The sequence below is a fragment of the Trachurus trachurus genome, assembly GCF_905171665.1.
Source record: "Trachurus trachurus genome assembly, chromosome: 6".
In the NCBI taxonomy this organism is placed as follows: Eukaryota; Metazoa; Chordata; class Actinopteri; order Carangiformes; family Carangidae; genus Trachurus; species Trachurus trachurus.
In genome coordinates, this window is record NC_139897.1 from 10,215,852 (window position 1) to 10,232,855 (window position 17,004).

The 17,004-nt window shown below is 40.7% G+C and overlaps 1 protein-coding gene across 2 annotated transcripts in view; it reads left to right on the plus strand.

Annotated features, from left to right (window-relative positions):
- Positions 1-17,004, plus strand: part of LOC310987417 (copine-8-like) — a gene marked incomplete at both ends in the record, with an annotated part of 57,339 nt that overhangs the window by 9,544 nt on the left and 30,791 nt on the right. For both annotated transcript variants that reach the window (XM_083973649.1, XM_083973648.1), the window contains 3 exons: positions 5,898-5,938; positions 12,575-12,621; positions 12,919-13,022. In XM_083973649.1, the coding sequence (XP_083829775.1) occupies positions 5,898-5,938; positions 12,575-12,621; positions 12,919-13,022 (192 nt within the window). The remainder of the gene's footprint in view (positions 1-5,897; positions 5,939-12,574; positions 12,622-12,918; positions 13,023-17,004) is intronic.

A 17,004-nucleotide genomic window follows, 5' to 3' on the forward strand; every position in this document is an offset into this window, starting at 1 on the left:
GCCACAATACAACGACAAAAGCCATAATGGACGTGAACGAAAACGGCCAGTATCGATATTAGACGAATGTAACGTAATTATTAAGTTGGCTATTAGGTTAGCGTTAATGCTAACGAAATAATACGAAAATAGTGTTACATGACACAGCACGCATATGCTAGGCTTGTGCCGATCGGCGATCCGATTGTGTATTGGCGATTGAGATTTGAGTGTTTGATTGGCCATAGCATCGTCACTAAAAGAGTCGCGAGTGCAACGTCCGACACGAGAATCAAACTGTTCATTTTAAAAGCACACCGGCCACTGATCTGTACTGCCACTGTTGTCATTCTTTCACCCGAGTTAAGTGGTAGTAGTAGTAGTAATTACATCACATTCGTCTAATATCGACACTGGCTGTTTTCGTACACTGAAATTCTGATGGAAGTAAACTCAAGAACTCCCGCTTAAAAAAGAAGTAGAACTTTAGCAGCGTTGAAGAGATTAAGTTTATATGATGAGAATAATCAATCTTGATGTTTTAGATGAATATCCAGAAATCTTTATCGTGAAGACTCCAAAGCAGTTTAAAATGGGACTATGTAGCCCTAGGAGTTGACAGTGAAGCCCTACACACTTTCAGTGGAGGCCTGATCAACAATGTCTAAGACAGGAATGGATGAAGCGGTACAGACTGTTGACTGCTCCTGCAATCAAAATAACTTAAAATGCCTTTTCTCTGTCGTGAAATGCTCGTGGACTGCTGATGGTGTTGACTTTCCCTCAGGAGAGGTGGATTCCCTTTGTTCATTATTGGATGCACATCACTTCCCCCTAAGGACGCGTACAAACACAGAGAATCTGGGAAAATCGTTGAGAGTTAGGAGCGTGTCTAAGGTACTTCAAAGGTGGATTGATCAGAAAAACTCAGAGTTGTCTTCAGACTCAATTGACCTTATTGATCTGGTGTTATCCCCCCCAGTAGAAAGCCATTGTGCTGTTCATTACTGCGCCTTCATTCACAGTGGGGGCCTCTTGATTAGCTGGGTTATAGCTCCACCGACAACCGCCACTGCACTAACAGTAAACAAACCTGCACAATGGCTCGGAGGGCTGAATGTCAAGCTTGTGTTCTTACGCGAGGTTACACCGTGGGAGTGACTGAGCTTTCGGACTTTTAAGAAACAAGATGGTGAGGAGGTTTTCTTGCTGAGAACGTTTTCTTGCTACTCGTGCTCCAGTCAAGTTCAGTGAGCCGGCACTAACCCGACCAGGGTCAAAGCTACCAATCCCATCGGGGCCACCCATGCAAAAAATGTATGCACTCTAAATCCATCTTGTAGCATGTGTGAATTTATTCTGGGGAAGCTGAACGGTGGTCACTGGTTAAAGCAAGTGTTGATGACTGTTTGATGTAGTGAAGTTAATTCAGTGTTAAAAATGTTACTGAGGGACAGTCATGTGTTGCTGGATTGATTGTGGGGGTTCCCCGTTAAGAGGTTTTTGCATCGCTGGCTGAGTGGGAGCCGGAAACAACTTAACATCAGATTGGAAATGATTAGCCATAGATCAATTAATTGATCACTTGAACACAAGAAAAATGCATTAACAACTTCTCTGTGATCACAAACTAGATTTAGTTGTACACAGACAAAGACTTAGTGGTTTATGTGAACATAACAGAACAACACAAGTTTGTTATAAGACAATCAAAAATATTATCTAGACATGCTTAAAGCAGAAGTGAGTGATCCGGTCGTTTTCGCTAATGCTGCGTTCCAGGCAGGCTTTTGAAATCGTAAATTACAGCTTCAAGTCGCAACTTACGACTTTGTAGCATTCCAGGCAACCCACTCGTGTTTTTCCGACCTGTTTTACCGGTGAAAGTCACTATAACGGCCACTTGTAACTTCCGACCGGTGAACTCGTACCAGATCGAACTGGTACGACTTCACGGTCGGAAAAATACGAGTTTCCTTGAACGCACCATAACAGTCCTCGCCCCTACGTCACCACATTCACGGCGTCCCTTGGCTGCACACACAGCCCTGCATGCCGTTCTCTCTCCTCATTGGATAAAAACTGTAGGATACGATAAATGTTTTCTCCTCGGCTCAGAGCAGAGCAGAGGGACTGACAGACCCGTGTTTCAGACCAAACACTCTATGTAAGTGATTGCTGTCGGAAGATATAACTATTTAAGACTTATATTAACACAAATATATCACTTACTTCTGCTTTAAGGCTAAAATCTGTGATATAACATGGACCCTTACTGTAAAAGCATTTCCTTTTCTGTATACTGCACACCTCACTGTCTCTGCTCCTTAAATTTGACATCTGCTGAAAATTGATACAGTACACAAATATTGGTGTTCTTGGTGGTGTCATGTTCCGTATTCCAGGAACTGGACAAAAGGTGAAGAGACTACACATGGCTTGGAGTTTGTTTGTTTTTTAAAGTATATTTTTGGGGCTTTTTATGCCTTTATTGGAGAGTATAGTTGAGAGACAGGAAATGGGGAGGCAGAGAGAGGGGGATGACACGCAAGATAGGGCTGCTCGGCGCGGGATTTGAACTGGGATCGCCTGCAGTGAGGACTATAGCCTCAACACATGGGGCGGGTGCTCTACCAACTGAGCTAAACAAAAAGAATGTATTAATGAATTCAAGAAAATGCGTAATATAAAACTGCGAGGAATTTGTTATGGGAATACTCTAACATACAAGAATTAAAAAAATAAGTGTATATGAAAAGAGGAAGTGATTCGCATCTTGGAAAACTTCATCTCAATTTCTCTCACAGAAGGGCATCCCTCTCCTCCCCTGCGCTCCCTCAAATACAGGTATTTAAAGCCTCTGCTGCCATGTTTAGGCGGCTGTGATGTAACTGGTGGGATTTCAAATGTAATTCTGGTGTCGAGGAGGGACTGCTCTCATAAATGTTTGATGAACGATGAGGCACTCTGCTCCAGCCGATTCTCAGGGCTGCCCGTGGATGGAAAGGGCTTTTGAAAGAGTTGCCTGTCTCTATCAGGACCAGGTGGAAGCCCTCGGGTGCACATGAATCAGAGGGGAGGTTACCATATCCATATAGGAGTGTGCACATCATAACTGCACACACACATGTTCAGTTGCGTGCTGTCTCATACATTCCTTAAACTCCCTTTTTTTTCTACATCCCTCCTTCGCTACATCTTGTTCCCTGGCTCCACTCATACAGTACTCCTCAGTGAGCCAACAGAGTACAGTATTGCTTTTATTGGACATTTATCCCATTTGGCAGGTAAAGTCGCCCACTTCTCACTCCTACACAATCACTCAGACTTTCCGCCAGTCATAAAGCACAGGCCCTGATATGTCTAGCCCCAATTCCATCGCTTATTATCATTTATTTAAGGTTTCAGAGCTGGGGATGGCCGATGGGCGTGCCCTGACAGCGAGGCAGCAGAGCGTGGTGTTTTACCATCTGGGCCACACAGGGATCAGCACAACACAAGTGCCTGATCTAGATACATCACTAACCATCAACGGCTCCTAGACACTCACTGCTTGTCATGCAGGACAGGACGGGCGACAGAGCGCTCACCCTGCAGCTAGCATGATAGCAGGAGCTTCCCTCCCCACTCTCCCACACCGTCCCTCTCTCTCTCTTTCTTTGTCAGCAGCAATACAACAATATGGACAAAGTCATGCTGCTGTGGTTATTACAGCTTCAAGTAATACTGAACACAAAGTCGCTCGTGTAGGGATAAGTCGCTCTTATTTCTTCTCCATGGAGCATAATGGCTGAAGTAAACTCAAATTTATGGCATCAACTTCAGGCTTTAAACTCTCAAATGACTCATTTCTTCCTCTTCCATCAACACGCTCAGTGTGATGCAAACCAAAATATGGTAAATTAAAAAAAAAAAACGATTTTACGCTGCCCCATTGAAGTCTATGAAAGCGGAGCTTCAACAGGTTTAAAGCACTGATACGTTAGTAATTGAACGTGTTGTGACGCAGTTTTAGCCAAATGTAAATACAATTTTGACCATTTTTTTTTTTACCTTTTAGTGGAAGCTTGTGCTGTCATGTAGTATGGCAATGAAATCACACCATCAATACAGACACTAGATATAAAATATTCACACAGGTCTTTGGGTTGTGGTAGCTGTCCTAAAACATGTGTCCCTCAAGGCTTTTAAGTCAGTCCTACTGATATTTGCATGATCAACTGAAATTGTTCTTCGTATATGACTTCTTGTCACAAAGCTGCTATGCATCATGGGTAGTAGCTGGAGTTTGACTGTTTTTGTCTGGACCCATCAGCAGTGGCATTTCTCTAATTACGGAGGTCCCTGATCAACTCTACATATCAAAGGGAGGAAGTTAGACCTGCATCTAATAAAAGTTATGTTTTGAAGCTGAGTGTAAATCAAAGTGATTTTCAGTCCCAGATGAAGACCGCTCTTTGTGAAAGACATGAAAGGACACACTCCGAACGTGTGCCCTGGTAGAGTGCATGTTGTTTAGCTTTGACCTGGCAGCATGGGTTTAAGTTCAGCCTATGACCCTTTGCTATGTGGTGTCTTTTTTCTCTGTCGCTCAAATTTTTCCTTCTCTATCTCTCACAATGGTTGAAATATATAGACCAAAGTCTAAAAAATAACTTTAAAGAAGAAACAAAGTGACTCCAGTCTTCTAACTGAAATCACTGCTCAGTGTTTGGTGACTTTGTCAGATTATGTCAGAATTATATATATGGATAAGGCAGTCTGGTTATAAACTAGGTTTTGGCCCAGTCTTGTTTGTGAATTGGAGGCTGAATGAGAATGAAGTAAAGTAAACAAAAACATACTGAGTTGGACACAGAGGACACACAGCAGCACAATTCAAGACAACAGCTCTGGTCACTGCTGGTAAACACAGTTTCAGAGACGTTGTGTGATCATTCAGTCAGAGTGTTGTTGCAGTGAATTGTATTAAATCAACATCAATCTCTTGGTTTATGGTTATTATATTTGAGTACAGCTTCAGATTTTACATTTGTTACGTTAAGATGTCCTGTGAAATAATTTCAGTTCTACAGGGCCAGACTTTAGGATGGGTAATGAATCCTGCTTGTCTTGCTGCTGCCGGCCCTGTCACTCATATTATTTAGTCTTTCTGGGTTATAGCTCTATGAAAGCTTTATGTGGTTTTAATGTAGGGTTTGGCAGCAGTACAAGCTGAGTGAGTGAGAGGTTCACTTCTGTCCCTTTGGGTGTTGTTGGGCTTGTCCCTGTCCTTCTGGCTCCCTCCTCCTGAGACCTGGACACTGTACACAAATGACACAGGGTTAAAACCACAAAGGCCCACCAGCACTGACGTAACCGGCCGGGTCTCCCTTTCCAGAGCCCGCGCTGCTCCTCTCTTTTTCGTCTCAGGCAGCTGTGGCTTGTCGTCTTTGTGTGCATATTTAATTCCTTCAGAGCTGTTTAAGCGTGGAGCACCTCACTGGCGCCGAGCATCTGCTCTGCAGTGGGATTCTTCGGCGCATTTATCCCTCCCCATGCAAAGAGCGAAGACCAGTGTGTCATGTAAATTTGATGGCAACTTCCTCTGTTGTTGCTGGCACCCAGGGAGCGCAAAAAAGTGGAAAATAGGTCGTCTCTTCTGCTGTTTTCCCTGTATGTTTGAAATATAAATGGGCCCCACTTTAAGCTCAATTTTACAGTCTGTTTAATGTTGCTGCAGAGACTGGATGGAATAGCTTTTGTTAATCAAGTCAGGAGAGGATTATGGGTAAACAAGTTGTCAGGGTAGTGAGAGAGCTAATTAGGCAAGGTTTAATGATGTAATAACTTTCTAGTTCTCACTTTCTTTGTTGAAGTGGGACAGCTGTGCAATTAATTTTTATGTCAACGTGTCTCTTTGTTTTCTTGTTTTTCAGAAACCTCCTGGACAGAGACACGTTCTCCAAGTCTGATCCAAGTAAGCTCGCCTCCCATCATGCACACACACACCCTATGGCGTGGGTTTTTTCCACAGATTTGAGAGTTGATTCAATTTCCATTCACAAAGGCTTAATTCAATTTGATTCTGATTTGATTGGATTTGATTCACTTACAGAATCTCTTTGCTTGTATGTGAATGTCATTCTCAGAGAACTAAATGCTGTAAATAGTTCCTTTAACTTGGTGCATTACTCAATACGTAATGTTTACATTTTGCACGGACCATAGGAGTTGCATTATCGCACTTTCTAATTAACAAGACAAACAGTTCAGACATGCATCTTAGAAAGTAACAGATGCAATGGTTGAGCAGCAGCTGCGCTGTACTCACAACACATACTGTACTCACAACTTCTTGCTTATCTTACAGATTTTCTGAATTTGAGCTCTCCACAGTTCACTGCAATTTTTTAATTTAAAATGTATACCATACTTTTAGGTGTGACATCATTATTACCATGTTGTGTCTCTCTAATAACACATTTTGGAGGTGTAGAGCTCCTGTGCTGCGTGCACACCATTGCGACTTGTTTCAAAGGTTACGAAACAAGCAGCACAAGCTCCAGATGTAACAGACTGACTGTGTCATGTATCCTGTGTAAATCATCATCACAGTAAGAAACTGCCAGAAAGGTGGAGGGTGGATGAAAGAATTATTCTTGTCTTTTTACCAGTTAACAACTGTGCAACCTGCAGCTATTGGTTACCTTTAAGGGGGAATGTTTTCTTGTGCGGTAAATCAATGTCAACAAGGCAACTATGACCATTTTCTCTTTTTTTTCTTTCAGGACACATACTTTTAATGATCTATTACAATCCAGTATGCATTGCTTTCATTTCATTTTATGTTAAGTCAACATTGTGAGAATTTTTTTTTCTCAGGTTTTAACTGGACTCACATGCAGACACACACACACACACACACACACACACACACACACACACACACACACACACACACACACACACACACACACACACACACACACACACACACACACACACACACACACACTGTCACACACACACACACACACACACACACACACACACACACACACACACACACACACACACACTGTCACACACACACACACACACGCTCTGCCTAGCTAATGTGAATTAGTAGACATTTGCATATGTCAGGGGTCGTATTCGTCACTGTTTTCTGCTTACAACGTGAGTGAGGGGAGCCAGATCATCCTCACACACAAACCAGCCACTTCCCTCCCACAGATTAAAGGACACACAAACTCACACATCCTCACATACACAATCCCTACTCCCTTGACAGCAGGAGTTCAATTTGGCAACTGGTCCAGTGGTTTTTAAAGGCCCAGTGTGCAATCCGACAGTAATTTGTCCTGAGAGAGGAATGTAAAATGTTGGACTGAGGGCATTTTTCCTTGTGGAAGCTGGTTTCTCATTTCAAAGAAGGCAATACTAGGTCAGGTATAAAACTGGAGGAAAACTGGCACACACTGAACAGATTCATAATCTTGTTTACATATGCCAGGATCAGACCACACAATATCAGGTAGATTAAGGATTAGCATCGGACACAACAGCTGCTTGTTTTATCTTGTTTATCATGGCGGGAGACATCTAAAGCCAGGCCTGTGAAACCTCTCAATCTATCCACCATGGTTGTTCCTGATGACTAATCTCTGGTTTCCTGATTTGGAAATTAAAAATTTGACTATTTGACTAGTCAATATAGACAAAACTGAGCTGCGTCATCTTTTCAGACTGAGTCTGTGGGTAATCTATGTTATAAACAGTAGGTGTGACTAATTTTAGCTGTGTTACTGTCAGGATCCTTGCCTTGATAATATGAAATATCACATATCGTATCATACATTTTTCACCATATGCAATATATATTTTTTCCACTTTATTTTTATTGAGAAAATACATGTTGCAGGTTTTTTACATTCTACTAAATGAGAAGATGACAATAATGATATTGTAGAAAAACAGCCTGTTTGCGTGCCATCTTCCCCTTATGCACTATTTTTATAACATGGAAGAATTTTTTTTCAGTCTGTTCTGCGCCGTAGTTCAATTTTAGCTCTGCCTGCTGTACATTGAACCTCGGCATGTGACGAATAAAACTTTGAACTGCTGGTTAACGGGAGCATGACTTTTAGCTGAAACACTAAACAAATTAGGTAATTAGATGTAAATACATACAGTGATATAATTATGTTAAAATAATACCAGATATCATAATAGTTGGTATGGAGACTCTCAAGTCTGTTGAGTCTATTTGCCAGTTTATCCTGACAGACTGTGTACAACCTGAACCTTCTTTTCATTTGTCCCACTTTTCATTGTGCCAGATTGCAACACTCAAGCGTGAGCATGGTGCGATGATGATGGCTGTCTGCCGAGGTTCTTAAACCAAACAGTTAAACAGTGTTATGCATTAATAAGATATCAATTATCAGTTTAACCAACTAGTGTTTCAGATGCTGATGGCAAGCAAGGGTACAAGTGTTAGTTTAGCCAACTAATCATGCACATTCTCTGTACTGACAAACTAAAGTGTCCAATCTTTAATTTGTCTGCCCTTTTGTGCAAGTTCGACAAATTGTATGCCATATTTATGATATTTGCTCATGTCACCAGGAAAAGAGAAATTATGTTTAATTAATTATATTCGATTATAGTGAACTTTTACTTAAATCTAATTAACACCGTCAGGTCAGAAGCATACCAAATCAATCATCAGTCTGTACCTTTCCTCCACGTGCAGTATGTACTGTACATCACTCAAATACAGGTACACAAACTACAATTGATGTGATTACCAGGTCACAACATGAATATATTGTGAATATTGTCCTATCGGCTCTCTTGTTCAAAATGATGAATAAAACCAGGCTCCCAAGATGCTTAGAACAGGTGCTTTCGTACGGACTCAGGCACACGTGCAAAGACAAGCTTGAAGACTGTAAAGTAGTTCCTTGCTGTCTTCAGTTGTTATTCAAGCTTTGTTTTCTGTAACAGACAGTGACAGCCTTGTCGGTTAAAAGCCCTTTAAAAATACACATGATGGGAAGAAGATACCTGTTATGCTCCTATGCTGCTGAAACAATGAATTCAAAATTTATTCATATTCTATTTCTACCCTCCTTTCCAGGGTTCGGTTAACATGCAGTTTTTGCAGAATCACCTTGCTGCATTTCCTAAATATTCAGCACTTTGCCACCTGGGTGCTGCTGCACAGCCAACACAGCGGCGTTTTTAGCATCGGTTGGTGTGTGTGTGAACCCATAATTGATGAGCTCCACGAATGGTGGATTGGACCTTTAAGTGTCAGACGGTGGGAGAGGAGGATGAGCATCCCTTCCCGCCCCAACGTTTATGCAAGGAGGCACTTGTGCTGCGTCCATGTCTCTGCACTGCTGACAGCACTGGCCCCAGTCACACAGCATTAGATCGCCTCAGCAGAGCCACACACACATGCAAAAAGTGCACACATCCAAGGCCTCGGGCAGGTTCACGTACCATATTCATATTAGCTTATAAAGCTGGACAACAATCCAGTGTTTTCTGTTTTTTTGTGCATGTTGGCGTGTGTTTATTATACGTGTGTGCATTTGTTCCTGCGGTGCGTGCATGTGGATCTGCTTTGATCAGTGTGCTTCAGCAGATTGGAAAAGGGCATTAATCAGGCAGGACCATTATCAAAGTATGCACTGTCAGTATCTCCTACATTCAGAGCAGAGATGATGTTAGCGGTGCTATTGTCAAGTTCCTGCCCTCATCATCAGCCTGATAAATAGGAAGAGTTGAAAGGGCACCTGCACGGCAGCCAGGAGCACATCGCTATTTATGGGCGCGTGATTGATGTATAGCTTTTTCCCCCCGCACAATAATGCAGAGACCACGTGTCATCTGGTGCTTTGTGGTAAGATTAAAGGACGACTGTATGTTCCTACAGCTGAGCCCCATGCCCACTGCACACCATCCATGATGCAACATACACCATCCAGACTTTATAGTGTCCCAAAACATGGCAAGTTTGAGCCACCAGGCCAGACACAGGGGAAAAACACAGACATACAGTGGCACTTATGTCTGTGTTTTCTGTGTCCGCATTGAAAAAAAAAAAAAAAAACGGGATATTTTCAACATGGCTTTGTTGGAACTCAAATATCAGTTCTTGACACAATAATCATATTATCTTTCTGTGCTCAACCTAGCTACGTTCAAAAACATGAAATGTCAGTTCACGGGGAGAAACACTTCATCAGAGAGGCCTGGTGATTCTGAAACCAAAGATTGTTTTGCTCACAGTTGCAACCGTTAATGAGTCTGTGATTAAAGTAAAAAAACAGAAGTCATTTCATCAGTTGGTGGTAGCTCATACATTAACTCAGGCATAAATTTACAATTAATTAGCAGTATAATGAATGATAATATATGTCAGTGCAGTGGAAGTTGTTGCCTTCATAATCAAATGTCACAAGATCAGAAGTCAAGTTCTGTTTTTACAAGTGTTTCTGCTTATACCTTAATGTTACTGTAGTTTCACCTTTTTTACTTTTTCTCTACTACTTGTACAATACAAGCTTTCAAATCCTCTAAGGGTTAGTGTTCAGCTTTTTCAGCTTTCAGGATTGAACTTGTTTGTTCTTTTTTGCTTGATGAGTTTGATCATTCACCACTCACCAAAAACAATGACCAACTTATCATGCACGACTCAGCATATGCACCTTTGCTTTGTAGTACGTATAATTTCCTGCTGTGTGACAGATGCGTTTGAAGAGGCTGTGAGAATTCAAATGTCTTCTCAGTGCCAACTGGCTGCTTCATCATTTCACCACTGTCCTGACATTAAATACACTCTAGTGCCTCATCAGACAAATTTGACAGAAGGGGAGAAATGGAGCAATTTTCAGGAAGGGAAGTTAATATTCATTTACAACACAGACATAACTGTAGATATAAGTTGTTTCACACAGCCAAGCAATTAACAAGCCTTACCCGCTTAGCGCCTACATGTCAAAGTCGTACTTGTCGTACTACTCCAGTTCTTTTGTTTTACTGGAGTTTAGTGGAAGAGAATGCTGATACCAATCTTATGTTGGTAGTCTTTTACAGTCTTATGCTTTCAAGTGCATCCATTTAGTATTCATTAGCGCTACACAAACAAAAGCAGTCATGATATTTAAACATACATACAGTATTTTAAACTGTAATATAAGTCTGTTTATACTGTACCATACTTACTGTGTCTGTTCATCTATATTTTTTGGTTAATCAGATAGTTGCAGTGAGATGGTACACATTCTGATACACTTATCCATGAAAAAAAAAATTAACAATTTAGTAATGAGTTAATTATAACATATTCTATTTTATAACATGACTTAAAGCAGAAGTAAGCAATCCGATTGTTTTGGCTAACTTCCTGTCAGTGGATGGAGTTAGCACAGAGAGGACCGCCCCTTTATGCCGTTCTCTCTCCTCATTGGATAAAGGTTGTAGGATACAAGGAAAGTTTTCTCCTCGGCTTACAGCAGAGCAGAGTGACTGACAGACCCGTGTTTCGGACCAAACACTCTACAGTATATAAGTGATTGCTGTCGGAAGATAGAACTATTTAAGATTTATATTAACACAAACATTACGCTTACTTCTGCTTTAAGTATTCATCTTTACTGAAACCAAAGTGGCTCTTACATTACCACAAAACCCAGTTTTTTTTAAACAGTAACCACAGAACTGTGGGTTTTTAATCCCAGCCTCTCCTGTCCTTCATTAGAATGTAAATCTATTTGTAATTTTCTACATTTTGCACTAATGGATCTTTATTTTATTGTTATATAATCGTTATCTCATTTATTTGTATTTTCCCCCCTAATTTTCTTTGTAGAAATGTGAGCCTTTATGCACAGTTTCTTTTTTCAGAGTCTTTATGAAAAATGAGTTCAAAATTAATTACCAAAATGGGAGTTTTGCTAAATATACCTCTACTAAACAGACATACGACGTACAACTTTAATTTAATTAGGTGAACTCGTTGGGATTGAGGTCACTTTTGAGCCTATAAGAATAAGTCAGCAGAATGAAACATAATGACATATTTTCATAATGACAAAACATGCCCCATAAACTACACACACTGGTTTATTATACAAACATTTTACCAATTACAGCAGATTTACAAATGTCCAGTCCCCAGGGTTTTCCGAGCTGCGAGTCGCTGCCATGTGACAGGCGTGTGTGAATACAGTAACGGCTGCTCTAATGCATATGAAATGTCATTTTAGTGCCGGCTGATTGCCTCGCTTTCTTGTCGCAAGTGATCCGTCATCAAAAAACACTCCACGGATATGCTGGAATGTCAATAAAAAGGACTTTCCTCCACTAACCCCATCCCATCCTCGCTGTCCCTCCCTCCTCTTCCCCTTTCTGAAATATCATTATGCTGCCAGGCAAAGTTCTAGTGACATTTAATTAGAGAGCTTTTCTCTCATGTTGAGTCCATGGAAAGAACATGCTATCAGCTGACATTTTTGCATTATGTGTTCATTGTTAGTAAGTCAATCTGTCTAAACTCTCTCCTTTCTCTTCCTTCCCTTGTTTTCTAATTCAACAGTTTGTGTGCTGTATACTCAAGGAATAGCCAACAGGGAATGGAGAGAGGTGAGTACAGGGGTGGGGTGAGTGGAGAGGGGTGGTGGTGTGGTGTGCTTCCCAGGAGCTTAAATGGCAGAAATGTAACATTTCAGCAAATCTTATTGAAGATCCTATTGCTAAGCTGTTCATATTGGGAAGGAGACGGTCATGATTTAGTAAATGTGCATGTTATCATGCTAACACTTTGATAAACGTGATAATTTTATTGTTTTTGTGTTAGTATTACAGGTCTTAGTCTTTAGTTGAATATTGATAGCATATCATATCATTAATCATGTGTTCCCTGTTTCATGTCTTTTCTAGTTTGGCAGGACAGAAGTCATAGACAACACCCTCAACCCTGACTTTGTTCGCAAATTCATCCTGGACTACTTCTTTGAGGAGCGGCAGAACCTACGCTTTGACCTGTAAGTCAACAATTGACTTGTGCGTGTGCTGGTGCGTGTGTGTGTTGTGCAGGCGTGGGTGAGAGTGAAGCTCTGTGTGGAGCAAAGTTAAAACTGAAATATTCATGGACTGTGCAGAGGGAGATGTAAGTCTTCTCCCCTTTAAATAAAAGACAAGTTTTTGTGCCACTTTTTCACCAGCATTTCCATTTGAATTCATCTCATTCACCAGGCCCAGATTTCAACAGTGAATAATAAACTCAGCAATTCCAAAAATAGATCATAATCATTACATTTCTAGCAATAAGAAGATTAGTATTTCCTCAGTTTGTTAATAGAATGATTGAACTATTTCAACTTCTTCCTCTGCCCATTTTTTTCCTACATTTTTGAAATTCTGTTTTTCTAATTAAATTTCATTCATTTAAAAAATGAAATTGATTAATAGTTTTGGTTGCTATGCAGTGCAGAAAAATCCTTCATGAAACAAATGACCTCTTTTGAACAGCAGATGCAGGAGACTGCTTTGTCTTAATCCTTTTAGACCTAAGTGCTGCTTTTGACACAGTTGATCATGCAATTTTAATTAACTGCCTTAAGCACTGGGTATCTCTGGGTCAGCGAAGAGTTTTCTCAGACCTTACCTCTAAAAAAAAGAAGCTGCTCTATCCTGAAGAAGAGATTCTTCAGCTGCTTGTGAACGACAAACACCACAGGGATTCCTCAGAGCTCATTTCAAGTCCCCATCATGTTCACTAGTCATATCATTTGCAAACATTATCAGGAACGCCTTTCCATCTTCTTATTCATCCAGTTATTCAATCAGCCAATCATGTGTCAGCAATCATAACATCAGTATAAAGAAGAACTCATCTCTGTGACTTTGACTAGTGGCTTGGTTTGAGTGTTTCTGAATCAGCTGATCTCCTGGGTCTCTTGAGTTTTTACTCAGTGGTGTGAGAAACAGGCTCAGGCAGGCTACATATCTTTTTTGTTCTATTTAATATTAAACAATTAAACTTTAAATGCCTTGTTTAAGAGGGTTGTTGATGCTCCATGTCTCAAAATGTGGTGGTTTCATGAAACATGACGAGGCTTCAGAACAGGAGATTGGCAGCTTGAATGTGTTGCAGAAAAATCAGCAGCAATGATGTGATGCAGTCACGTCAACAGAGGCAGACTGTCAGAAGAAAGTTTCACCATCTTGAGGCAAAATTAAAAGCCAGAGAGATGTATACGGAACTGACCGGTGATTTAATTTTTGCTGTTTGCTCTCAGTTTAAATAGAAGCATAAATATGTAATGTGACAAGGGGAAGGATTGAAAATAGGTCAACAACTAAACAAACAAACCATGTAATGGTTGATTTATTATTTATATTTGTTAAATATTAGATGACATGAAAATAATATTCTGCAGCATTAACACTATAGAGTCTGTGTAAATGTCATATTAATGTCAGTTTGATTAAGCTCTCAACTCACTGAAGCTGCATGTGTAATCCAGCTAGTGGCTGAATTGGCAGCAATGCTTCTTTAGCTTATCAGTGAGTGAACTGGCAGCTAATGTGACTGATATAATTAGAAGCTTGTTCTGATTGGCTCATTAGGTTCAGGTGTACTAAGACTGACAGCCTGAGTATTTATCGTAGCGAAGAATCCTTTTTTTTTTTTTTTTTTTTTACATCTTGGTCTCATCCACGCACCTGTATTTAGAGTCATGTTGCTGGTAAATGTTGAATATAAAACAAAAGTCATGTCCTGATGTGGCCCTAAACGTCGACCTGTCCAAGTCATTATGATAATCAGGATTTTTCCTCTATTGTGTTCCAGCCTCACGCATATTCACTGTACTTTCTCATGATAGCTCATGAAATATGGAACGGCTCTTTTGTTTGTTTACTTGTTGGCCTGTCAGCAGGGGCACATGCTGCTTACAAACTGTGGGAGGTTGCAGTGAAGGTCAAGGAGAGATGCTGGCTGTTTGACTGCCTGTGTGTTCAGGTTTATGTGCAAACTGTGTCAGATAAAAATGCATTTAGATGCATCAGGATGTGTGATGAAAGCATAATGCTGTTTGTGTATACATGATGTAAAGTGTGGGTGTATGAATCTGAGCATATGTGTGTTTGGAGATTTCTTCTTTAGAGGTGTGTGTGTGTGTGTTTTCATTTCTGTCTACGTGAGCATGGCTGAAGCTCTTTGTTTGCTCGGCAAGGCTTGTATGAGTAACTGGTGTGCTGCTGTGTGTGGGGTGGTTAAGGGTTGTGTTTGTGTGAGCTTGTTCGTGTGTGTGTGTGCATGGGTTTTTATTGTTTTTTGTTGTACCATATGTGTGTACATTTCCACTCCCATGTGCTAGAGAAATGTAAGTGTAGATTTAGAGCGTGTGTGTGTGTGTGTGTGTTTATGTTTATGTTTATGTGTGTCTGTGCACTCAGCTAGTCCAACTCTCCACATGGCTTGTGGGTGAGCATCAGGCCCCGTTAGTGTCTTATGGGCTGATGGGCCTACTATCACTCGCAGCGAGGACATGGCTACACACACACACACACACACACACACACACACACACACACACACACACACACACACACACACACACACTTGCACGCCCTCAGAACACACATTTACACTTTGCTTCTCAGGCTTTCCTTTGCTCCCATGTTGAGCTGTAATATGGCTGTGCAGACACACACAGACGCGCGCACACATACATGCACGCACATCCACATTCACTACGCACTTGTAACCACTGGTTACTCGCGCTCTCCCCAGTCTCTGTCCTGAGGTCTGGAAGTCTTTACACTGTAGCTCCTGCAACCCTTCATTACCTCCACCTCCCTCCACTTCCACTCAGTGCTTCACATCCCTTCACAACATCCATAGACAGACAATGCTGAGCTGCCCGCAAACCACCAGTATAGCTGCTGCTGCTGCTGCTGCTGCTGCTGCTGAACCATCCCACGCTCTCTTTACCCGTAGACCCCAAAGCCACGACACACTTCACTTCCTCTGCTACTATCCATGCCTAGAAATCCTGTTAACCCTCATCTTACTGTTGGCCATGTTCAGGGCTTCTCTTAGCTTTTTCCTTTTTTTTTCTTTTTTTTTGTGTAGAACTGAAATTTGAGATGCTCACTGAAGCCAGGAGACCCTCCTCCCACACACATACACACAGAAACACATCGGGTGGTTAGTTGTCTAATCAAGTGTGGCAAGTGTGAGAAAGAGGAATCTAGCTGTATTTACTTTGTCTATTTCACTGGATTGAAGATATTTCATCTACACTTGGAAATCCTGGTTGAAGCATGGTTTTTGTTTTCTTATACCGATTTTTGGAAACATAATGTATTGTACCTTCATTCACATGTAGATTGCAGTGTCTACAGTATACTGTGGGCTGTGATTGTAAGGAATACAATAGAAGAGCCAATACATAATATAAAAACAAGTGTAAAAAAAAGCAATATCTGCATTACATGAGAACAAATATTTTTTTGGCTTTGTGTATGTTATCTATAAACCAGAATTAAAATCACAATATGTCTTATTTCAGCCACCTCTAATGCCACCAATATTTGGCGAGAAATAAAACAATATTTTTGAAAAAAAAAATGCCTAGGATGCAGATTATTGTGTGGATTGTTATCTCAAATTATAGTAAAAAATAATGTGTTTTTTTAGACCTAGATTCAAATATTATTTTGAGAAAATGAAAAAAAAAAAAAAGTGGGAAAATCTCAAAATGTATAAATAAGAAAATAGTAAGATAAGACATAATATGATAGAACTTAGCCTATCCTGACCAAATTTTCTTGTGCCAGTTTGCCCTAAATTACAGTAATACAAGACAAATGACAAAACAACAGTAACAATATAAAGCCTATAATAAGATAAATAAAATCAGATAAAATTTTGAATGGGTTTGACCCCGGCCCATTGTTCCACCATGTTTGCGAAGAGTAGGCTCTGTGCTTTGGCGTAATCCAGCTGACATACAA